Raw genomic sequence first — 26,779 nt, forward strand, 5'->3', positions numbered from 1 at the left:
CATATTTTATTATAATAATATTTTATTGACAATCTCCAATCCCCAAGTAAGAAATACTTAAATAGTATGTGAAGGCTAAGCTAACAGCAGTGGCCAAGGCTGACTTGTTGTCATTCCCTAAGAAGAAGAGCTCCTATAAAGTGATTATTCAAGAGGCCTTAGGGTGTTACCTGAAGGGGGGAAAATGAAATGTCTTATAGTGAGTTTTATATCTACTTGACAGAGAAATCAAGATTGGAAAACAGCTTCCAATATACTACTCCCTTGCATATCATTCAACAAAAGAAAATTATATTGATAGGCAAAAATAATGAAATGTGATCTGTTTATTATTTCCTTAAAAACAATTACTAACGTGGAACTCAGTATTTTATTTCTCTCTTGCCTTCTCACTTTAATCATGAAGTCAAGGTCACGGCACAGATTGAAATGATTCCAAGTATCATGATCAGTTTTCCAAATGCTTTCTAAATTGCAGCTGTGGCCTAGTCCATCCATCCCAGGTGATTTTTTTTGTTTACAGCAATTACAGCATATTTATAGTGTTGGACTTCACACTCTGGAACAATCGCACTTGTGAAACATCTACTTTGGAAATGCTAAAAGCCCAACAAGAAATTAGGAAGAACATCTGTAATTAAAGATTATATTTTTTTAATAATCCAGCTCCAGCTAGTCCCTGAGCACAGTGTTTATCAAAACAGGACAACCCTAAAGTTAATGAATGGCAGGTACATTGTTCTCCATTGTAGGAACCGCTGCATAGGACTAGAGAGGGCCTGTCAGCCCAGGGTAAGTAAAACTGTAATTGATGACACCCATCTCCCCTCTTCCCAATATTAAATCCCATACCGTAAAAAAGTTACATAAGGTTGGTTGTAACTGTAACACTTTGGACTAGAGAGGCAGATAGGGTATAATAGCCCTTTTATGGAAGGTTCAAAAATAAAGGACAGCCTTGAACTTCTTTTTCCATTCCCATGAAATCACTATCCAATCATCAACTCTACCTCATCAATTCCATTCTTTGTTCCTAGAAGTTTGTGTCTGCTATCTTCAGCTATCTGAGACTGGAGTGTCAGCTCACTGTTGACAGGAACAGCATGCTTCTCCCCAGTTCTGGTAAAAATTTTACAAGTCCTCTTGGGAGGAATATTTGTTCTCCCACTGACACTCTGTGATAGACTGAAAACCCCCCTCCAACTCCATATTTGGAGTGAAGTTTGATAAGACACGAGTCAAGGGTCTAAGTGATTGGGAACCAGCCTGACAGGAGAGCATTTCATGCTGTTCTTGGGTATAAGAACTATAAACAGGAGCTTCATATTCTAGAACCAGTTGCCAAAGCTTGCCATCCCATGATTCCACAGGAGAGGGCCATCAGGGTCATCAATCAGAGATCACAGCTGTACGGTAATCTGCCAGTTTTTGTCCTCTCTTGTCCTGTGGCTATCCAACTTGTGAGAATGAAGAATTTCAACAAAGAATCCTCTCTGAATATGTTTGTCCTCCAGTCTAGCTGATCCAGCACATGTCAGAAAGAATCAGTGTAATCAAAGACTTCTATATAATTCAGACTGGCTTTACAGAGATCCTAGGAAAGAAGCTATTGATAATACCATGAATGCTTCAAACAACATGGTGATTCAAGTAAATCTTTCTAGTAAATCTCTCAGAAAACCATAAAGCACAGTGTTGAGCCCATGGTGTAACTACAGCACTGTTCATATTTCTTCACACTGTTGATTTCAATTTCAAAGAGAAACTTTGCTTAATAAACTACACAAATTTCCTGATGCTGCTCAGTTTCTGTTTCCATCAGTCATTGGATGAAGGCTCGCTGATGACAATTGGGGTAGTTGCCAGTCTGATTACAGGAGATGGTCAGTTTAGGCTATCTATCCACCATTGCTAGGAGTCTTAGCTAGGGTCATTTTTGTAGATTCGTGGGAGTTTCCTTTGCACCAGGTTTCTACCTAATGCCTAAATGTACCCCCTGTCAAGATGTCTCTTGAGTCCATTGATATTAAGAAATATTAATGACTAGTGATGGTTAATTCCTGTTATTTTTTGGTGATGGTGGTAGGGTGTGTGTGTGTGTGTGTGTGTGTGTGTGTGTGTGTGTGTGTGTGTGTTTCCGTTCTTTGGGATTTGCTGGTGTGAGATTATCTATTGCCTGTGTTTTCATGGGTGCAGCTAACTTCCTTGAGTTGCAATTTTCTTTCTAGTGCCTTCTGTAGGGCTGGATTTGTAGATGGGTGTTGTTTAATTTGGTTTTGTCATGAGATATCTTATTTTCTCTGTCTATGGTGATTGAAGTTTTACTGGGTATAGTAGTATGGGCTGGCATCCATGGTCTCTTAGCATCTTCATAACATCTGTCCAAACTCTTCTGGTTTTTGGAGTCTCCGTTGAGAAGTTAAGTGTAAGTCTTATAGGTTTGCCTTTATATATTACTTGGCCTTTTTCCCTTGCAGCTTTTAATATTTCTTGTTCTGCTTGTTTAGTGTTTTGTTTATTATGTGACACGTGCAAACTTTCTTTTCTGATCCAATCTGTTTAGTGTTCTGTAAGCTTCTTGTATTTTATAGGCATGGCCTTCTTTAGGTTGGGAAAGTTTTCTTCTATGATTTTGTTGAATATATTTTTTGTGCCTTTGAGCTGGGATTCTCCTCCTTCTATTCCTATTTTTCTTAGGTCTTTTCATGGTGTCCCAGATTTCCTGAATGTTTTGTATTAGAAATCTTTTAGAGTTAACATTTTCTTTGACTGATGACTCTGTTTCCTCTATTATATCTTCAATGCCTGAGATCCTCTCTTCCATCTCTTGTGTTTTGTTGGTGATGCGTGCATCCGTAGTTCCTGTTTGCTTACACAGATTTTTCCATTTCCAGAATTCTCTTGGTTTGTATTTTCTTTATTTCTATTTCAGTTTTCAGGTCTTGAACCGTTTCTTTTACCTGTTTGATTTTGTTTTCTTGGATTTCTTGGCATTCTTTAAGGGATTTATTGATTTCCTCCAATTTTTGTATGTCTTTTCCTTGATTTTTAAGGGAGTTTTTTATTTCCTCATAAGGGCCTCTGTCATCTTCATAAAGTTATTTTTAAGGTTATTTTCTTGTGCTTCAACTGTGTTAGAATGTTCAGGTCTTGCTGTCGTAAGATCGCTGGGTTCTGGTGGTGCCATATAGTTCTTTCTGTTATTGAATGTGTTCTTACACTGGATTTGGGATGATTACAGGTCTAGGTGTTGATTCTTGTATTTGTCTTTGTTGGATGTGTGTTTTGTTTCTTTGTTTTCTGTTTCCTCTCTTGTCTTCTGGCCTAAATGGCTGAGGGTTCTGGTAACTGACAAGTCTTCAGGTCCAGTAGGGTGTCTCTGCTGAGTTTTGCAGGGCCTTGAGTGCCTAGATCCAGCCTGACCTGTAAAGCCAAAGTCTTCTTCTGAAGTTGTAGACCAGAATATGGAACCCAGTGGAGGGGGTGCTGTTCTTCTGATTGGTGTGGGCTATACCTGAGCCTTTGGAGTCTGCTCTTTTTCCGACTGGTGTGGGCTGTGCCTGTGCCTATGGAGTCTGCTGGAGTTACGGGGAAGGGCTGGCCATGAGGAGAATGAAGAGGTGGGTGGGGATGGGTGGTAGAATGGGTGTTGGGGAGCACAATCTAGTAGGTGGTGGCGGCCCAGCTAGCAGGCTGGTCACTTACCTGCTTGAGGGCAGGCATCTTAAGTGCAAAGAATGGCAGTGCTTTTATGTAGTAGCTACCCATTCCAAATATTTCCAGCACCTGGAAGATCCTTTCCTTTGCTCTCAGAATCTACCTCCTTGAAGGGAAGCCACCATTCTAACTGATCTCATCAATGATTACTCTTGTATGTGAGTGAGTGGTGTGTGTGTGTGTGTGTGTGTGTGTGTGTGTGTGTGTGTGTGTGTATTTGCCCGCCCCCAGAATGTACTGTGTATTACTTCATCGAATACAATTTATAAATAACCTATGTTGTGTGAACTATATGGCCCAGTGTTAGTGATATGAAGGAATGGTCCTTGGCTTTATGAAAAAAAAAATTAGTCTAGTGGATGAGACAGCTTAATGGTGAACCAGTGGTACCAGAGCCCATTTAAACACTAGGCAGAAATTGTTCATCCAAGGAGTTCTCATAGCACAGAAGAGGATACTTAAAGTAAAGTGGGTAACACATATGCTAATGTGTCAAGAAAGGGATTCACGACATAGGAAGAGCATTGTAGACAGAAAGATCTAGGGGGGTTCGAGGCACAGAGGCAGGGGTTAGCTGGATGCAAGCATGGGATGGATGACTGATAATCTAGTGTGGTTAATGAAGGGATGTCCATGCTCACTGGAACTGTAGGGAAGCATAGGCAGGTCAAAGAGCCAAAGCTAAGCAGGTTTATAGTATAAGAAAGGAAATGAATGGATGGGGAAAAGAACCCTAAACTTCTTCCTCTGTGTGTTCAAGCATGTTATGGGCCCTCCCTGTAAGCAAATGCTATAATCAAAGAGCTGGGGAGAGTCATTCTAAAACTGTGTTCAGCAGGTGTAAAGGGATGGACTATGACAAATGTTTTTGTGTTGTGAGGGTTTTTTTTAAGTCAATTGATTAGAATAAGATTGCATACTGTAGTCATCCCCTGAAGATTCGTAATAGCATTAATATTACAAAAGCTTTCAAGCATTTGAGCATGGATCCAATTTTCTATAATACTAATATTAGTATCATTTTCTGGAGCCCAATTTTGGTAACAGTGGTCTGTGTCTCAAAAAACCCAATGATCTCCATTCATAAGCTTTATTTATTTATTTGGGCAGTGATGAGGATCAATTCTAGGATGACCTTTAGGTTACACCTTAACTCTACTTATTTGTTTTCTAGTGCAGAACCAAATTGCTGGTTCTTATATACCCACTTCCATATTGGAGTGCTCTTGCATCCCTGTAATAAACTTTAGTTTATTTTTCATAGAAGTTTTTCATTGTATTAGCTGTCTGGAGATTTTTATCTCCTTGTTTTTTTTGTTTTTTGTTTTGGTTTGGTTTGGTGTTTTTGGTCATGCTCAGAATTCATTACCTGCTAATAAGTTGTAAGAAATGTGAGTTTGCCTGTTCCTAAACAAATATAAATCATTCAAATGTGTTTAATAGGAATTATAATAAATAAAATCACTTTTACTTATTTTGAAGTTCTTATACTCACAGTGGCAAACTTCTAATAATGAGCCAGTAAATCAGTGGTGATGCTAAAGAAATCAAACAAATAAAAACAGGATTGACCTTGTTGAAATTTAATGTTTCCAGCATTTATCTGTCAGAGCCACTGATTTGGAAACTGTTGTAACTTCTTGAAAAGGTGGACCTTTTTTCCCATAAAAATCCCCATCTTTGTGCAAAGTGCAGTTTCATTTTCCTTGAAGAGAGTGCAGTGATTGATTATCCAAAGTGCTGTGGTGACAAGGTAAACCAGCCAGAGAGCTGGGAAATTGTATAGAATCATAGAGCATCACATAGGTGCCATGTCAAGCACAGCCATTGGAATGAAATTGTGCCTTTCTAGTTAGTCTTTGCTGGTACTTCCTGCTCACCCCCAAAACCTCAACCTCCAGAGACTATTCAGTCATCCTTTCTCCTCCAAATTCTGTCAGTTCCATTCTTACTACCCTAAAGCACTGTGGTAGATACATAACAAACCTCCCTCACTCAAAGAAATTGCAAAATACAGGTGCCTGTTTCCCACATCCCTTGCCTATGCCACCTTCAGTGAGAAGTTTTTACATTTCCTATATGAGCACTCTTTTATTAGTTCTGAAGATCCTGACATGTGATGAGCAAGTGGAAGGAAGGACGGGATATGAACAAAAAGAAAAGGGACATTCCGGTCACTTCTAAGAAGCTGATAATCTAGTTGAAACACCTGCAAAAACTTGAGAACAGTTATACACTAATTCAGCCAATGGCAAAGCACCAATGCATAGATTGAATACATGAGTCATGTGGACCAATAAAGGAGCAATCAAATTATCCTTGTTATTAGTGGACTAAATTGAGTCATAATAAAGGAAGAGGCTATCCAAGCTACCCGAGAGCTGATTATCAATCGTGTAATTGAGGACAGAACCAGGCCTTCTCCTAATGATCAGAGTCATCTCCCCACGTTCATCTTTCAATGCTTTAGAATCGAAGCAGGCTTTGTGAGGATTGCTGAGCTCCTCTGCTTTATTAATTGCTGTCCACATTTTGTAGGATATCCTGTGTTCTGAATTGGGATGAGGATTTTAGATGCTTAACGTGGGGACATGTAGCTAGGCAGAATCAATTCCTGTCAGTCACACAAATACAGAGGAATGGGATTATAGATCAGGGTGAAGCTGCAGTGCTTTAATCTCAAAATCAATACAGAAAAGGAAGTTGAACTTGGGAGGATTCTATAGAGACTGTAATTTGGTTTCCTATGAGGTTTGCCTTACATAATATGATGCTCCTTTCTTCTTTCCTTCTAATTATTTCAGTAGGAGTGGGGAGGGGAGGAGAAGGCATAGTAGGCAGAAGCCTGTACTACCAAATCATCTGAAATGAGCATACAACTGTAACTCATAATCCAGGCTAATGCTCCTTTGTATGTACTTTTATCTATTCTTTTTATTTTAGGGAAAAAAATTATCTAAAACCCTGACCCCATTGTGTATCTTTAAGCACAGTAAAATGCCTTTGATTCCTTCTTAGGTCGCTGTGAGGCTGGAAAAAATATTTTTTTCATATTACCTTTATGGCTAAGTCTGCTGTAACCTGTGTAATTTTATTTAAATAACTATATAACACACTCTTTATTGACCAAAGGATTCCAGACTGCTAAGCATATGATTAATATTTACTTCAGTGTAATTCTGCTCTTTTTACAAGAGACATGAAATAGTGGTTTAAACAACTCAGTCTTTTTTAACCAAAGATTCAGAGTTTATTGAACATTCCCTTTTTCAGGAGTACCACTAATTTGCTAGTAATAATACCCTAGCTTTAAGATGGTCTTATTATTTTTCTCTTTGGAAGTTCTTTGGTTCAATTTTAAAGTCTTAGTCTATGTGAGCCCTTCTTCAATGGTGCTGACAATAATGACATCATTTGGCTCTGGACTTGACCTCAAGAACCCATGTGTTAAAGGCTTATTCCCTGAGAAGAGCTGTTGGAAGGCTGCCAAAGCTCCAAGAGTGGGGTATCATAGACAGTCTTCAGGCCAACAGGGGTGTGTCCTTGGGGGAGACTGTAGAGTCCAGCACCAATCGTTCTCTTAGGCTCCAGCCATGCCTTGAGCAGTTTAGTGTGCTGCCTCAGCATAGGCCCAAAACAATCCAGCCAGTAAGTTAAGGATTGAAACCTCCAAACTGTGAGCCAGGTAGCCTTTCTCTTGGGAAGCTGGTTATCCTTTTGGTTGTTATAGTAACAGAAATAAATGTGAAACACAGTGAACTTGTGAAAAAATAATGGGCTGTGAACAGAACTGAGGGCCAGTGTTAAATCAGAAAGGGACAGAAACACAAGCAGAGCCTGGAGCCCTTGCTTTCTTGTTTCCACTTTCTCAGCCTGTTTACTACTGTTTTCACTGACAGTAATTATAGGGTACTGAAAGGGTTAAATAAGCTAAAGCAAGTGGAGCTCCTAGTGCTGGGCCTTGTACTTTTAAGACCCCTGTAAACATCCTGATAATCACAGTGATTATATGACTTCCAAGTGATTCAAAGCATGCTACAAACACCCTGCAGCTGTAAGATACAACCCGAATGTCCCTTGTTCTTAATACAGTGATAGTTTCTAAATTTAGAACAAATAATGGCAGCCTCTTTCTTTGTGCTACGTGTAGTGGGCTTTTACTCCCTAAGTTGAGCCCTGGAGCTGACAAATGAGGCTTCCATTGACTATGAATGCTCTTTCTTAAAACCCACAGAGATTCCAGTAGTGATGGTGGAAGCCTGTAATCCCAGCCCTTGGGAAATGAAGGCATGAGGATCAGGAGTTTAAGCCTACCTGAGCTAAAATAGCAAAACCCAGTCTCCAAAACAGCGAGGAGGCCAGGCAGTGGTGGTGCATGCCTTTAATCCCAGCACTCTGGAGGCAGAGGGAAGTAGATCTCTGTGAGTTCAAGGCCAGCCTGGTCCACAGAGGGAGTTCCAGAACAGCCAAGGCTATACAGAGAAACCCTGTCTCGAAAAACAAAAGCAAAACAAAACAAACAAACCAGCAAGGAATGGGGATGTAGCTCAGGGATAGAGTGCAAAGTCCTGGTTTCCAACCAACAGCATCATTTTGAAAAATAAAAAACAGATACAAAGATATCTGGTAGATTCCATGAAGTCTACAAAACCTTTTGAAAATCCCTATCGTGTGTCAACCCTAGGAACAGACCTTTCAGGTCTTTGACAGGCTAGCATTGTGTGAGATATTTATTTGGTTGTTAATTTTACTTCGTATTTTTAAGTGACACATCCTACAGGAAGCTCAAGTGCCTTAAGTGGTCACATCCTTTCAGTTGTTCTTGTTTGTCCTGTGCATTATTTCTAAGCAGAAATCTCATGAGTTTCTGTGTCCTCTCTTTTTTGTTCATTTCTAGAGCACGATCATTGTGGAGAAGACGGTGCAAGACCTCATGAACCTGATGCATGACTTGAGTGCATATTCAGATCAGTTCCTCAACATGGTGTGTGTGAAGCTCCAGGAGTACAAGGACACCTGCTCCACAGCCTACAGGTACAGCTCGGGAATGCTGACTCAGGGTACAGCTCTGGGGATGCTGACTAGGGTACAGCTCTGGGGACGCTAACTAGGGTACAGCTTGGGGATGCTGACTCAGGATACAGCTCTAAGGATGCTGACTCAGGATACAGCTCTGGCGATGCTGACTCGGGGTACAGCTTGGGGATGCTGACTCTGGAGCCTGGCACTGCTGGCTACACTGCCTTCTTTGCCTACTTCCCTGAGTTTATCAGAGGGCCTGACAGCAAGGAGCACCATAGAGACAGTCTCTTAGGTTCTTGCACAGTCACACAGACAAAGGGAATGAAAGGAACAAATGGTAGAGACATTTAAGATGGTTATAATGGCTCAGCTCATGGGTCAGCCTTGGTTTTCATAAAAACCTAGAACTACGAGTGTGGCTTCTCAAGGAAACTTCAGTTTCCTTGAGAAAGTCCACTTGATGAGTGAAAAGATCCTAATAATAGAGTGATTTAAAACTCCTAATATTCTAGTATATAAAGTATTTCTCATTCTTACAAGTACATCCTACTGACATTGATCTGAAGCCCTCTTACTGTCAGAAAAGGACATTTAGACCGGTTTTCAACATCAGTTGAAGGGAAAAAAATAGTGTTATAAACTTAAAGCCTCTCAGAATCCTTTTTTCATAGTTTATCAAATTATCTAGTGCTCATAGAAAGATCATAGCATTCCATGTAGAAAACTAATAATAGGAACAAATTATGGCCTGGCTGACAAGACTTGAAACAATTACAGAAAAAAGAGAATGTATAATAAAATACTAAATTATATGTGATATATAATTAAGGATAGAAAGGTACAGTACAGTACATAGTCATAATCTGTGTGAAAACACAGAGAAAACCTGATTACAGACAGGAATGATTTTGCAGAAGGTGACGTGCTAGACAGATGACATTCATGGAAGTGGAGAGAATCATAAAGGCATTGCAGTAAAGGAGAGGACACTAACATAATGGCCTTGTATTTGGAGGGGACAATAGGATTGCCTAAGTGGGAAGTAGTAGGAGATAATGTTTCCTAGGAAGACTGACACCAACCACCAGAGGGTCTGAGAAGACAAGACTTTGACATTTAAATGTTCCGAGAGTCATGTGAGTCAGGAAGCAAAGTTGAAAAAAAGGAATCTGAAAGAGTGATATAATACACATAAATGCAAACCTCCCTCATTCCAGCAGGAAGTATTATTTATCCATTGTCTCATAGCTCACTTAAATTTTTAAAAACCCTACAATATTTACTTTTTGTATTAATCAAACTGTCAACATATTAGGTTAAAGTCATACACTAGTAATATTTTATATCCAGTTAGAGACTAAATAATTATCATGGTAATTCAGAAATATTAAAATTTATTCTTGTGGTAACAGAAAACATAAATTCCTATTTTAAAATGAGTTTATACAAATCTGCTTTGCCAAAAATTACAACATAATAAGCAAATGCTTCAAGCTAAAAATGTACTCCATTACAATAAAACTTAATGAAGAAATAAAATACAACTGGTACTCAAAGAAAAAAAGAGAAAGGGTCCATAAGAAGAGCATTTATTATATATTATATATATACAGGGGAAGAATTCAAATCCCTGTGAGATTGAGATCCATGAAGTACATTTTTTATTTTTACTTGAAAAGTAATAATTGAATCTAATTAGGAGACAGTGAGATGTTTCATTGTTTAAATTTGTAATGATTAAATCAATCTATGATACAACTATTAACTCATATAGGTTTTTTTTAATGTGTATGATATGAACATTTAAAATCTACTGAGGAATTTTTTGCAGGGAGGCGGGTTGGTTTGTTTTGGTTTTGTATTTGAAGACAGAGTTTCTCTGTGTAGTCTGGCTGTCCAGGAATCACCCTGGCCTCAAACTCAGAGATCTGCCTGCTTCTGTGTCCAGAATGCTAGGATTATATTTAAATTCTGGTCAACTTTTAAATACATGTTGTATTTAATGGAGATTGTGTCTTTGACCCAATAACCCCTTTTTCTACCCCACACAAAACCCAAATACCCACTTTTTTTTTTTTTTTTTTTTTTTTTTTTTTTTTTTTTTTGGTTTTTCGAGACAGGGTTTCCCTGTGTAGCTTTGCGCCTTTCCTGGAACTCGCTTTGGAGACCAGGCTGGCCTTGAACTCACAGAGATCCGCCTGGCTCTGCCTCCCGAGTGCTGGGATTAAAGGCGTGCGCCACCACCGCCCGGCAATACCCACTTTTTTAAAATTCTACTTCTTAGGATTTGAATTGTAAAGATTCTGCATCTGAAAGAGAACATGTGATATTTGTGTTCCTAGCCTTTGGGAGCATTTGAAATAGTGATTTTTTTTTTTAACAAATGTATTTATGATATGTCAAAAGTCATGAGTTTTGCAAGTACTTAAATTCACACCCAAAACAACTGTATGTCAGCTTTAATATGCAGAGAGGAGACTATAGTTTTTACAAATTCTTTTAGTGGGTATACAAATTCCTCAATCTACTGATCTAATGTATTTATTTGAAAGTGGAACTTCTGGCCATCCTATTGGTGTTCTGTTCTCAGGTATTTTAAAAAAAATTCCTAAATGGTTGTACCAGTGTGTCACCTACCAAATGAGAATTTAAATATATTTTAAATATTGAGACTTCAATTTTAAGCAGTGAAAACATTTTAAAATTAGACTTTAATAACACTGTTTTACTTTATGTTTATATGGAACTACCATTAAATTTCAACATTTTTTGATATATATAACTAATTTTTCACCAATAATAATGGTGATAAATATTACTTAAAATTAAACTATAATAAATTAATTGGCTCTTGAATCTAAATTCTACTGATAGGCATTGTTAAGTGTTGTTGCTTTAATTATTTTCACAGAAAAGTTTTAAGTTCCTAGAACTTGGCACCTCACTCATCACTTCCTCTCTACGTGTGAAGTGATTGGAAGCCATTGTGTGTTAGTCAGGCTTGTGTTACTATAATGAAGTAATTTGGACCATTAGCCTACAGAGTGAATGGCTCCCGTCCGGCTGTTCCAGTCCAAGATAGCATGGTCTCATTGCTGTGAGCCTCTGACAAAGGGTTTTATATCAAGGCAGAAGTGCTCAGTGAAGCCAACAACTTGCATCATGAACCAAGAAGCAGAGAAACGTCATGAAACCAGGGTCCCACAATTCCTTCTGAGAACACATACTCAAAGTCCACTCCTTTTTATTAGAGGGAGAGTATTTTTATTCCTTATGTATGAAAATCTTGCACATTTGTGAAGATAGTTACTGTCAATTATTGTGGAGTTTTTTTTGTTTTAATGTTGTTTTCTCCCCTAGACTGGACATTATCCCAGTCATCCTCCTCCATTGTCATTAGCCTGATAGCATATATCTTAAAAAGGACTTTCCCCAGCCTGGACTGGTTATCCAGGTATGCTCTGCATAATAGAACAGCATTATCACATGCCTCCTTTAGGAACCAAGGCTAAACCCAGTTCTTCTTGTATCCTGTCATTGCATTGGATAGAACTTCACTGAGCATCCACCAAGACACTCCCCTACCCCGTGTGTGTAGAATTAACCAGTCACAGACTCTACCTTCAAGGAGCCCGCCCAGTCCAGGGAAAGGAGTGCAAGACTATGTGACAAAGAAACAGAACGTATATGCCCACAGCATCAAGTTGTGGGAGGGAATAGAGTAAAGCAGAGAAGGGCCGTGCCCTAGGAATACATTACTAATGAGAAAAGGAGAGGATTGGAGAAAGACGTGAACTGGTTTGATGAGGAATGAGGACGATTGAGACAGAGAAGCTTAGGAAGGGTAGGCTGTAACTGTAGCAACCTTCGGAAGGTTAGGAGGTATAGAAAAGAAGAGCAGGTGAGTGAGTGTGGGTCACATTGGGGGCTCTCGAATGCAGGCTCTGGACTCCTGGTTTAAACATAGGCAGTAAGGAGCCAATGAAGGTGCGAGGGGGAGGGCCAGGTGCAGAGAGGTGCTCTGAGGAGGGAGGCTCTTCCGCTTTGGGGTTTAGATGGATTGGAGAGAGAGACGGAAGAGCAGTAGAAGAGTGCTTGTTAGGCATGAGGTGAGGAAAACGAGACGGGGCAGTCCAGGAGGTATTGAAGAGGTAACAGTTGTGATGCCAGACCGCTGATTCGATGGAGAGGGTAGGGGAGGTTTTAGGGGAAACAAAGGTAAAAGCATCTTTCTCTTTGCACTTTGTGGTAACTTTTAAACATAGATTCAATATCTCACATTCACCCATTGAATGTAGTATTATTTTTAACTCTTCATCTGGGTCTATTGAGATATTTTTGAATCCTCATTCTGTCATCAGAAATTCTGAGCTATTCCTCTAAGTTCCATGCCTCCCTTCAGTTTAGTTTCTTTATAGGAAAACATTCAACAAAACAGCTTAAGTTGAAAATTTAGGAGTGCCTCTTGGACCATCCTTGCCAGGTGAACATGTATGTATTATACAGTGTTTCTAGTCAGAACCAAGTTTTGGCTTGGAAGCAGGCTCTACAGCCAGTGTGAATGCCAGCTTGGACAGCTATATAGCCTCTCTGCTTTAACTCCCTTTCCTTAAAAAAAAAAAAAAAAAGAGGTGTTCCAGAAATGCCAATCTTTTACACCTGTGTTTAAACAAATGAAATGTCACCCAAATTACTCAACTGTGGTTTTGATGCTGATGTGCTGATGGTGGTGGTGGTGCTGCTGGTGCTGATGCTGTGGTGGTGGTGGTGGTGGTGGTGGTGCTGCTGCTGCTGCTGGTGCTGATGCTGTGGTGGTGGTGGTGGTGGTGGTGGTGGTGGTGGTGGTAGTGGTGGTGGTGGTGGTGGTGGTGGTGGTGGTGGTGGTGGTGGTGGTAGTGCTGCTGCTGCTGCTGCTGCTGATGATGATGTTGATGCTATGGTGGTGCTGGTGGTGGTTGTGGTGCTGGTGCTGATGCTATTGTGGTGCTGGTGGTGGTGGTGGTGGTGCTGATGCTGATGCTATGGTGGTGCTGGTGCTGATGCTGATGGTGGTGCTTGTTCCCTGTACCACTGCTAATGACAGCTCAAATTTGTAGCATCTGCTGCTCTACCAGAAGCATTTTTCTTGTGGGTGCTTCTTGCCCTGACAGTTTAGGTTTAGTTTTAGAGGCAAGTAGGGAACTTACTGGGTAGCCTAGGCTAGCCATGAATTCAGGATCCTCCTGCTTCAGCATCCGAAAAGCTAGAATTGTAGGCACGTGCCGCTGTACAGCACCAAGCCTAAATTTATTTGTTTGTTTGTTTGTTTGTTTGTTTGTTTGTTTGTTCTACATCCTGGCCACAGTTTCACCTCCCTCCTCTCCTCCCATCCCCTCCCATCCACTCCTCCTCCATTTCTGTTTAGAAAAGGGCAGGTCTCCCATGGATATCAACAAAACATGGCATATCAAGTTGCAGTAAGACTAAGCACCTCCCCTTGTATTAAGGCTGGGCAAGGTGACCTTGTGTGAAGAATAGGATCCCAAAAGCCAGTAAAAGAGTTGGAGACAACCTCTGTTCCCTTTGTTAGATGTCCCACAAGAAGACCAACCCACACAATTGTCTCATATATGCAGAGTGCCTAGGTCAGTTCCATGCAGGCTCTCTGGTTGTTGGTTCAATCTCTGTGAGCCCCTCAGAGCCCAGGTTAGTTGATTCTATGAGGTTTTTTCTATGGTATACTTGACCCCTCTGGCTCCTACAATCCCTTCCTCCCTTCTTCTACAGGATTCCCTGAAATTTGCCTAATTTTTGGCAATGGGTCGGCATCTGTTTTCATCAGTTACTGGATGAAGCCTCTCTGATGACAAGTGGGCTAGATACCAATCTCGTCATAGGCAGGCTCCTAGCTAGAAAGACTGTACAATACATACATGTTCACCTGACGAGGATTGCCCATGAGGCACCCCCTAATTTTTAAACTTAAGCTGCTCTGTTGAATGTTTTCCTATACAAAACTAAATTTGAAGTTTCTAGTAGGCATTCACACGGATACACTCATCAAAAGGAGAGAGCCCTGGCCTAGAGTTAGGCATTTATCAGCCATTAGCATGTGGTAGGAGTGGTATGTGAAGCTGTGGTACTTGGTGAAACCTGCTTGGAATGAGTTTAGCTAGCTATGGCACAGATGACAACAATGTGGACCTAAGAAGTGTGCAGAAGGAGGAGTAACTGTCAGAGGGGACTGAAGCAACAACCAATGAAAAGGATGTAATGTGGAAGCTAAGCAACGGGATGAGCCGGAGGCTGCTGCTGGGTCTAATCAGAGCATGGGCTGGGTAGTGGCTTTCCCAAGGTGGTGACCATCTCAAGAGCTGTTCTTGTGGGGCATTAGGGTGCAAAGCAGAGTGGCATGGATGAGAAAGGAAAATACAGGTATAGAAATGACAAATATAGGCTAAGCATTTATTTATAATTAGTGCCACTACAGCGGGGAACAGGATTATGGTAGTAGCTAGAGAACTGAGGTCACATGGAGATGTGTTATATTTGGTGAGTCATTTTCAAAGAGGAATATATGCATATCTATATTTGAAAAACATTTAGTAGAAAGAGAAGATTGTTAGTATATGAAATAAAGGGAGACTGTGAAGCTGTATTGGGGACAGGTAGGTAAGGGTGGGCTCTCATACGCAAGTAGAGTGGTTGGTTTTAGACAGAAATGAGAAATGGGAATAGTTTCATTCACTGTGGACTCTTTTATGGATAGGAATTCAATTGTTTCTCTGTGTTTATATTTCCAAAGAAACTTAAGTTTACTGTCTCCTATTTATTATATTTATTAATTGTGGGATAGTGTGCACATGTGCACATACCATGCTACTCATATTGAGATCAAAGGACAGTTTGTGGGAGTCAGTCATTTCCTTCCACTGTGTGCATGCCCAAGCTGGAACTCAGGTGTGCTGGCTAGTTTTATGTCAATTTGACACAAGCTAAAGTCATCTGAAAGGAAGAAACCTCAAATAAGAAAATGCCTCTGGCCAGGCATGGTGGTGTATGCCTTTAATCCTAGCACTCAAGAGGCAGAGGTAGGTGGATCTCTGTGAATTTGAGGCCAGCCTGGTCTACAAAGCAAGTTATGGGACAGCAAGGGCTGTGGTGATATATTGTGTACCCTAATAAACTTGCCTGAGGATCAGAGGCCAGAGCCAGCCACTAGATTAGACATAGAGGTCAGGCAGTGGTGGCACACACCCTTAATCCTATCACTCATGAGGCAGAGGTCTGTCTGGATCTCTGTGAGTTCAGGGTCACACTGGAAACATAGCCAGGCAGTGGTGGCACACACCTTTAATCCCAGTACTGGGAAGCACACACGCTTTTAATTCCAGAAAGTGATATCTGGGCAGAGAAAGGTATATAAGGTGTGAGCAAATAGGAATTCACTCTGTTTAGACTGAGGATTTTGTAGAGGTAAGATCTAGTAGCTGGCTGTTCTGCTTCTCTGATTCTCAGGCAAGTTTATTAGGGTATGCAATATATCACCCCAAAGGACTGTTACACAGAGAAACCCTGTCTCAGGAGAGAGAGGGAGGGAGGGGGTAGTGAATAAGGGAATATGCCTCCATAAGATCGGGGATTATAGGCATTTTTTTAATTGGTGATTGATGGGGGAAGGCCCAGCCAATTGTGGGTGGTATCATCCCTGGGCTGGTGGTCCTGGATTCTATAAGAAAGCAGGCTGAAAAAAAAACATGATCCTGATTCTTTTGTTTAAGAGACTGAACCACTTTGGAAACACATACACACATGCACACACACACACACACACACACACACACACACACACACACACAGAGAGAGAGAGAGAGAGAGAGAGAGAGAGAGAGAGAGAGAGAGAGAGAGAGAGAGAGAGAGAGCGCCATTGTCTCCAGAATTATGTGCACTTCTTGTTTCAGCTGTCAGATTATTCCACACAAGTCTGTCTGGGGGTGATGTACATGGCTGCTGAATTGTGGGTATAACCTGAATTCATCTCTGAGTTAGAAAAAGCAAATCTGTAAAGCTTTGACAGCAGATAAATAGAAAACCATCTTTATACTTGTTTTATAGCAATTCATGGTCATGTGTGTACATTCTCCACACACAACCCCATGGTGTGTGTTTCTGTGACTTAATCAGGTTTTTCAGGCTTAGGGAAAATGTGTTTTCTTCTTGTGTGACTCTGAAGATGCAAAGTGTCCTTACTTCCTCCCTTCCAGTCTGTTGCCCTCCCCCGGATTGGCACCTGCTGAGGAGTAATTAGGGCAGTCCTAATTTGGACAACCAAATCCTGATTACAGTGAGAGGAAAAACAGGAAATGTTCTAGTTTTGCTGCCAGCAAATGACTGACTTAAATAGAAAGCATGTACAATTCAAATGATCCAAAATGATATAACACTAGGGAGGGATGGAGGGAGGAAGCAGGGAAACATTGCAATCTGACTTTCTCCTGCGTGATTTTCAGCAGCTCCCTTACAGAAGCTGTCAAATCCCCAAGCTCACAATGCCCTCTGCTGAGAATCAGTTTGTCTTCTGAGTCTGCCAGGAGAACTTGAGCAGAGCTGTAGGTTTAAAGATCTGAGGAAAGGTCAGGGCATCTCTTCTGTATGAGCCCAGTGCTCTGGAGAAAAAGACTGCTCTGGAATGATGTCATAGTACATGCTTGGGATACAGATGTTCCCTCAAAGGGAAAGGAGCCTAGAAGTGTATTCCTTAATTAGTCACACCCCTTGGAGCGCCAAGGAAGCTCAGTTGTGAGTTCTGAAATGTACCGCATTCCCATTCAGGCAGTCTGTCTATTACTGTGCTACCTCCAAGCCAAATGCTTCTCTCACCATGCTTGTCCTCTTTGCCCTAAGAGTCAAGCAGCAGCTCCATCTGTCCCCAAAGTGTCATTTAATGCTTGCAAGTCACAGTTGTCTAAAGTTCCTCTTCATTCTAATTTAGCATCACTTCATTAATTTTTTTCCAGGGGCTAGTACAGTGTGTGTGCATGCACATACACACTCACGCGTATACACACGCATGTGGCACACACACACACACACACACACACACACACACGCTGCCATAACTTTGGACCTACTTGGTAGAGAATACAAATAATACCTCTGCTATACACTTAGAGACTCCATTAATATCAGACACAGCATACTATCGGGGGTTATAAGCAGCTGGGGACTCACCTTTCAGCTATTCACTATGTCTTCCTAAAGAAGCTAGAACTTACGCTAAAGTGTGAAGACACCATGCAGCAGGACACACTTGCAAGCTGAGCCTGAGGCTCATTGGAATTGCTGTAGAGCACTTGACTGCATTCAAAGGACCCTGGATTTGATTCCAGAGTAGTAAGAGGGCACACTTACTATGATAAACTATGATGGCAAGGAACAGGTCCAACTCAGGATACCTTGTTGGCCCTTTGGAATGAACAAGGAAGCTTTGCTGAACTGAATGTGGAGCAGAAGGGATAAATGGGTGTGTTAGGGAAAGTGAGGAAATAGAAACAAGGGCAGGATGTGGGGCTAGGTAGGAAAGGGAAACTTTGAAATGTTCCCAATCAGTCAGAGAAAACTATATGGCTCGTATGGGGTGAAGTGGACAATATGGTCCAAGTGGAGCTGTGGAAGAGCCCATTGTGTTAACTAGAAAAAATGGGACATTCATGGATGCCTTCAGATTCAGGAAATATTTCTCAATATTCCTGCATAACCAGAGGTACCTTTCCTATAGGGCCAAGAGCAGAGTTGAGCTTGCCTTGAACATTTGTCAAACTAATAAATGTAAACATGAGAGAAACCAAAGTCATGAGCCAGAGGAACCCTCTACAAAGGCCTACCCAGCTCTAACTACCCTCTGCCTACAAAGACTGTTTTTCTCCCACCTTCTTGGTTTACTCAACACTGACACGTGGTGTATTAGTTTCTTTTCTGTTGCTGTGATGGAATACCATGACCAAAACAACTTATAGAAGACAGCATTTAATTGTGCTTACAGTTCCAAAGCATTGGAGTCCATGATAGCAGAACAAAGGCATGATGGCAGGAGCAGCTGGTATCTCACATCTCAACCCACAGGCAGGAGGAAGAGCAGGCACCCTGGGAATGGCATGACTCTTTTAACACCTCACACCCCACCCCAGTGGCTTACTCCTTCAACAACACCACACCTCCTAATCCTTCCCAAACAGTTCCACCAACTGGAGATCAAGTGTTCAAACACATGAGCCTACGGGGGCCATCATTCAAACCACCACACATGATTTTATTAAATATAAAATACAAACAAATGAATGTTATAAAATATGTAGTATTTACTTCATAGAAAGCATGAGTCAGGTGACCTTTTGTAATGTGCTTCTGAAGTTGTCCCATTGGCAACTTTACATTTCTGTGTGTATTATTATTTGACCAGTTATTGATATATGTATGTTTTTCTTTTCATAACATTATTCTCCAACTATGGGTTCCATCAAAGTTGTTAGGAGAAATTTTAAGACATTAGATTTCCCACAGTTGGTCCACTGAACATTAGGCCTTGGCAACTGTAATTTTAGAAGTGATTGTCATGTGTGTTACTGGTTAAAATCACTATCTGAACTCTCAGGTTCTAGAAGGAAGTTACTGTGACTTTTGGTGCATAATTATCTCTCAGAACTAGCATAATCCATCTCCATATCCTGGCACTCATGGTTATTGACCAGATGAACTCCTTTGTAGCAGGAATCTTAAAGGTCTTATTAATAAAATCAAACCTGAAGCCAGGTATTGGGGTGAATGCTGGAAGATCAGAGAAGCAGAACAAGCCACAGCTCTAGTTTCTGGTTTTCACACCTTTATACCTTTCTGCTTCCTGCCATCACTTCCTGGGATTAAAGGCTTGTGCCACCATGCCTAGCTGTTTCCAGTGTGGCTTTGAACTCATAGAGATCCAAATGGCTCTCTGCCTCCAGAATGCTAGGATTAAAGGTGTGAGTGCCAGCCGGGCGGTGGTGGCGCACGCCTTTAATCCCAGCACTTGGGAGGCAGAGGCAGGTGGATCTCTGTGAGTTCGAGGCCAGCCTGGTCTCCAAAGTGAGTTCCAGGAAAGGCGTAAAGCTACACAGAGAAACCCTGTCTCGAAAAAAACCAAAAAAAAAAAAAAAAAAAAAAAAAAGGTGTGAGTGCCACCATTTTCTGGCCTCTATGTCTGTCTAGTGGCTGTTCTGTCCTCTGACCCCAGTAAGTTTATTAGGATGCACGATATATTGGGGGACACAATATATCACCACACCCCTTCACTTTACTTTACATGCCAACTGCTCTCTTGGCCCCAAACAGTTGTTCCAGATGTTGCTTTCTAACCACGTGACCTGTAAGTTCTTTAGGAAGCAGTGAACCTCGTTACTCCTGCCTAGCTCGCCTACCATGATCAGATAGGAGCCTATTGCAGTAACTTTGATGCTCAGTAATAAGGACCTGGACTGAGTGGAAATAAATACTCAATAAAATGCATAGTCACAGTGCAGAGGACTTTATAAGTCATTAGGTTATCTAGTCACTCATAACGATTCTATTAAATTGGATTCTCCTTACCTTACCCATGAAAAAACAGAGGTTCAGAAAGGTTAATAATGTGGCGAAGGGCAGAGTGTGGATGACGTAGTGCATGATTAGAAGCTAACTCTGACTCGAAAGCCCAAATAAGCAATGGAATTAAAGAAGTAATGGGAAACCTAGAAATGTTTCAGGAGGCTTAGAAGACTATACAATGATACGGAGGCCATGCTCCAGAAGAGCAGCCGTGAGCCTAGCTTAGCTCTACCCCAACACTCAGCTGTCTAGGTGTTTCGTCCACCGATGGAAGTGGTGAACCTACCACACAGGATTGCTGTGTCACAAGTAAACATGCTGGAGAGATGACTCAGTGAGCTGAGGGCTGGATAGTGTAGCATAAAGACTTGAGGACCCAACACCCAAGTCAGAAGTCAGCCGTGGCCACACAGACATCTGTAAACCCAGCACTGAGGAAGAGGGGAGCAGAGATAGGAACATCTCTGGATCTTGCTGTTGGCCTAGATCCAGATTTAATAAGAAGCCTTGTCTCTAAGGAATATGGTTGAAAGTGAGAGAGCAGGCCTCCATGAGTGTACATTATAGGCATGCATTCTCATAAGCAAAAATGAGCATATACCACACTAAACACTTCACACAACATACACACACAGACAACACATTCACATACATATACCACACTCAGATACATATACACACATACCTGTATACATACATATACAACATACATACACATATATGTATACATACATATACCACACACATACAAACATACCATACTCTCACATGCATACCACTTACACACACAGAGACATGCATTCACATACACACAAAACATACACACATATATACATACATATATACACATATACATATAAACATACATACCACACTCACACATTCATATCACATACATGCATACATGTAAAAATATATAGTCATACAAAGATACAGTCATACACAAACACACATATATATGCATACATACATACACACATACATACAAACATACCACACTTACACATATATACCACAGATACATATCACAAACACATATACACACATACATACATACACATACCATACCATACTCACACACATACACGCATGCACTCACATAAGAAAAAAAAAGCTTTAGCATGTGTAAAGAACTTAGAACAGTGCCTAGACTGTGGTAACTACTGTGTTAGTATATTTGCTTATTACTGCATTCATTGATGGCATTGTTAAGGTTTGCTGATGACACAGCAAAGATATTTTATGTCTTCCGTTGTGTTGCCAGTGTTTATACTTCAAATATATCATTCCATCATTCAATCTGTTGCCTTATTTATTCAGGAATTATTGAGGCCCTAATACCAAAGACAGGCAAGGACATTATATGAAAAGAAAACCGCAGACCAACCTTTACAACAGCAGATACAAAATTTCTCAACCAAGTACTAGCAAATCAAATTCAGCAGCACATTAAGAGGATCATTCCCTGTGATCGAGTGGGATTTATCCCTGGAATGCAGAAACCCATCAGCATCCACAGATCAATAAATGTGATGCATCACATTAACAGTGGAGGACAAACGCTATGTGATCATCTCATTAGATGCAGAGAAAATGTTTGACAAAACTCAGTGTCCTCTCTTGAGGACAATACAACAAATGTGCTGTGGAGGGAATACTCCGTAACACAGTTAAAGCCACATGCAGTAAATCCACAGTTAACATGAAACACAGTGGTGAAAAATTCAAGTCTTTGCCTCAAAGATCTGGGCAGGACAAGAACATGAAACACAGTGGTGAAAAATTCAAATCTTTGCCTCAAAGATCTGGGCAGGACAAGATGCTGGGCAAATAAGTAAAGACAGAAAGAAAAGCAAGTAGAAAAGTGTTGCTTTTTGAGGTGATCAGTGACACAGATAGATGAATCTAAAGATAATACCGATACTAACAGCTAGGACTAATAAAGGACTGCAGTGAGATTGCAGAGAACAGAAGTCAGTCACACTTCCATGTACTGAAAATAAGCATAATGCAAGTAAGTCAGGAGGACAGTCCATTCACAAAGACTACAAAGAATACTTAGGAACAGATGTAACCACGGAGATGAAAAACCTAAAACTGAACACTATCAATGTAATAGTGTGGAGGAAAGAAATGGAATGCACAGTACCGGAGTGATAATCTATGTTTGTGTCAAGAGTCATATTGTAAAAATAGCAAAATGCCCATACTACCCAAAGTAATGTACAGATTCAACACAATGCCTTTCAGAATTCCGTTGTGGGGTGTGTGTGTGTGTGTGTGTGTGTGTGTGTGTGTGTACGCACGCTCATGAATTGGTTTTTGGTATTCACAAAGGAGCATGTGGACTCCTCCACCCATGCTCATGTATGTAGAACAGGATGTCCGCATCTTTGTCTGCTTTTCTCCACTATTGCCTGGAGACACGGTCTCTCGTAGAGCCTGAAGTTCACCATTTTGGCTAGTCTGGCTAGCCAGCAAGTTCCTAGAATCCACCTATTTCAGTCCTCCTATCTTGGGGTCCACAGGTATGCAGAGCCATGTCTGATTTTTCCGTGTGAGTGCTGGGGGCTCAGACTCAGGTCCTCGTGTTGTCTGCAGAACAAGTGCTTTTACCCACTGAGCCATCTCCCCAGCCCCTAGTATATATTTTTATAGAAATATTTTTAAACATCAAATTCATGTGGAACCACAAAAGTAAAATCCAAAATAGCCAAGACAGTCATGAGCTAAAAGAACAAAACTGGAAACATCACACTACCTGATTTCAATCTATGCTACAAAGTGATAGTAATTAAAACACCACAGCGTTGACATAAGAACAGACTCATTGACCAGAAGAAGAGAATTGAGCGCCCAGAAATGCACTCATGCGTGTACAGTTAATTGAGTTTTGACAGAAGTGCCAAGAATTCATATTGGGAGGGTGCAACTATCTTCAGCTGCATTGTGGGGGAGTGTACATAGGAGAGGAGACACAGCATCTCCCATCACCCAGGAAAACGAAGTGCAGGTAGTCAAAGCCTTCATGTGAGACCCAAAACTACAAAGAGAGTGCATAGTACATCTCCATGGCATTCCTATAGCAAAGATGATTTTAGCTTTGACCTCCAATATGAGGAGGATGAAAAAAAAAAAGAACACGCTTACCAAAGGTCTGGGTACTGAAATGAAGGAGAGAGGAAGGAAACAACCTAACCTGGGAGAAAATATTTCCAAGCTGTACATTTTATTAGTAGTTAGTAGAAAACCCTGTTGAAAATTTAGCTCCATACAAACAAACAAACAAAACATAACAACAAATTTCATTAACAGTGGATGAAGAGTGTGAGGGTGTAACTTGAGTGCCCATTTAGCTTATTTAAGGCCTCAGATTTGAATCCTACACCACTAACAACAAAACAAAACAAAAAGGAAAAACTAATAAGAGGCCTGAATAGGAATTTCTCAAAAGAAGATGTATAAATGGCCAACAGATGTATTTAGAAAAGCTGGACATCACTATTTAATAAGTGCAAATTTTAAAATAACAGAATATCTCCACACAGCTGTCATTAAGACTGTTAACAAAAAGATGAAAATTAGCTGCTAGTGGGGGGTGTAGAGAGGAGATATTACTTATATATTGTTGCTGAAAGTATAACTTGGTGTTGTCATTGTGGAAAAATCAAAATGGGTCTCCTCAAAAAAAAAAAAAAACTACAAATAAAATTGTATCTAGTGATACCACTTCTGGATGTTTACTCCCCAAATTAAAGTTAGTATGTCAAAAAGATGTCTGCAGTCCTTGTTCACTAAAACACTGTTTACATAGCCAAATTATGGAATCAACCCAAGTGTCCATCAACAGATGAATGGATAAAGAAAATGTGGTGCATATCCACAAAGAGTTTCTATTTAGCTTTTTAAAAAGAAATTTTGTCATCTATGACAACACAGATGGAATAGAAAAATACTATGCTAAGGACAATAAGGCAGACACAAAGACATATCCTCATGTCTGTGAGGAGAGGGTGGAAGGGTGGTTACCAGATGGTTGGAGGAGGGGAAGTTGGAGTAGTGATGGTAAATGGTACAAAGCCTCCATTAGATGAAAAAGTAAGGCTTCTCCCATCCTTGTTGAAATGTATTGTCAGTGCTCAGAGTCATTAAGACTAAGTTTGAAATGTTGTCCTCAGAAAAATGATGTGTCTTAATGGTGGATATGTTATATTCATAAATCATAGTATGACTTTGTACTCTATGAATGTGTAAAATTATAATTTGTCAATTTATAGTACAAAAGAATTGGGTATGCAGTGGTATACTGAGGGCTCAACTTAGAGAAATGAATCTGTGAGGCGAGTTCTTGCAATCATGGCTTTTCCCTTCTAATGGAAAGAGACAGATAATGATCTAGTGACGAAGGGAAAAGTGGGCTTCAGTAATAAGAATGATCTGATTTTGCAAAACACGTTTTCTGGGTAAGGAAGACCTCACTGAGGCTGTGCCGCTTGAGCTTGGCTGTGAAGGATGGGAAGGAAGGCTGTGGAGAAGTGGAACGACTTTCCAGGCAGGGACAGAAGCCGACGTGAGGAGACGGACTAGGGGTCAGACAGCAGGCAGATCCTGGCTCTTCTCTGGCTACACAGTAGGATGAATGGTGTGAGCACTTTTATGCCCAGTCGGGGCCCAGCTTCTGACTGGGAGCCTGGTAGATATGTTTAAATGTTTTCGGGGTATTTTAATTTGTAGCTAGGATTAAGAGCCCTTGATAAAGGATCTTAAAACCAGAGATTAGGATTTTATCCTAAGTGCAGTAAGAGGACATGGGAAGTTTAAAAGTGGCTACCTGGACTTTCTATAAACATCTTAAGGATATTCAAACATAGAATTATTTAAATTTGTTTACCAAAGGAAAATCTGAACATTGACAGTTGAAGCACATTTCACATTAATTTTTGCTCCACTGCCTATGCTACAGTGTAATTCTTTTTCTTAAAAAGTCAGTCACTTAGGAACAGTATCATGCAAACTTACTCTTTGAAGATTATTATTAAATTATCTTCAAGAGTTACCTTCTGCAAACACTCAGATCCAAGCCCTCCTTCCCTAGAGTCCGCTTAACTGTTTGCCATGGACTGCCTGCACTGTCGCCACATGCTTCTTAGATTGTGTCTCCTGGGAAGAAGTATGCATCCTGTGCTGGCTTGTTTTATGTCAACTTGACACAAGCTGCAGTTATCAGAGAGGAGGGAGCCTCAATTGAGAAAATGCTTCCATAAGATCCAGCTGTAAGCTAGCCTGTAGGGTATTTTCTTAATTAGTGACTGATGTAGGAGGACCCAGCCCACTGTGGGTGGGGCCACCCCTAGGCCAGTGGTCTTGGGTTGAATAAGAAAGGCTGGACAAGCCCTGGAAAGCATGCCAGTAAGTAGCACTCCTTGGGGCCTCTGCATCAGCTCCTGCCTCCCAGTTCCTGCTCTGCTTGAGTTTCTGCCCCCACTGCTTTTGACAATGGCCTATTATATGGAACCATGAGTGAACTAAACCCTTTCCTTCCCAACTTGCTTTTGGTCATGGTGTTTCATCACAACAGTAGTAACCTTAGCTAAGACACACCCACCTACAGCTCTATGAGGAACCTAAAGACCTACTGGTATTTCTATCTCTTAAGTATTATGGTCCAGCCTTATTATGATTACTATTATTATCTCCATCCTCCCCTTCTCTTTTTCTTCTCCCTCTTCTTCAGTTTCCTCCTTCCCTTCTTTCAGTTAATCGTATTTTTTCTTTGACACTTTCATGTGCCTATTTAATGCATGCTGATCATTCAACCCCTATCCTCCCCCATCCCCATCTACTCCCTAACCCCGAAAATTTCTTGCTCACATTCATGTCTGTTTGTTTTGTTTGGTGATCCACTGAGTTTAACCAGACCATAGACTTGGAGCTGGCAGTGGGGCCTGGCAGGCCCAGCAGTGGATGCACAACCCACAACAGTGACTTCCACTCTCATAGAACCTATCAATAGCTAGTATTTTACAACTGTTGGTTTTGTTTGGTTTTCTTCTGCAGCATGATGCTAACTCTTCCTGCATCCCTAACTGTCATTATCACTTGTTTGGTTGAGTGGTGTTGCACTCAAGTTTGGTTTGATGCATGCACAATCATTGCTAGTCTATAAACTGGACTAACACCACAGCTTCATCTGAGCTAGACTTGTCCTTGGTTCATTTGTCTAACTTGGCTTCTAGTTTTTGAAGTGTCTGGAAGATTCAGTCTGGGAAAGTAAACATCATGCCCTGGCTGTCACAAAACCATTGAATCCAATTAGCCCCACCTGCCCCTGGTTGTGTACCTAATGAAAGCCCCACCACCCCAGCTGTGTCTAGGGACTGTGCACACTTGCACTTCCCAACTGTTCCAGTGAGCGAGAAGTGTACATATGAGCCGGTTGACATCA

The 26,779-nt window shown here is 40.9% G+C and overlaps 1 protein-coding gene across 1 annotated transcript in view; it reads left to right on the forward strand.

Annotated features, from left to right (window-relative positions):
• Positions 1–26,779, forward strand: part of Exoc4 (exocyst complex component 4) — a 755,612-nt gene that overhangs the window by 583,100 nt on the left and 145,733 nt on the right. The window contains exon 12 of the mRNA XM_059257532.1: positions 8,615–8,751. Within this exon, the coding sequence (XP_059113515.1) occupies positions 8,615–8,751 (137 nt within the window). The remainder of the gene's footprint in view (positions 1–8,614; positions 8,752–26,779) is intronic.

The sequence above is a fragment of the Peromyscus eremicus genome, chromosome 3 (genome assembly GCF_949786415.1).
Source record: "Peromyscus eremicus chromosome 3, PerEre_H2_v1, whole genome shotgun sequence".
Taxonomy (NCBI): Eukaryota; Metazoa; Chordata; class Mammalia; order Rodentia; family Cricetidae; genus Peromyscus; species Peromyscus eremicus.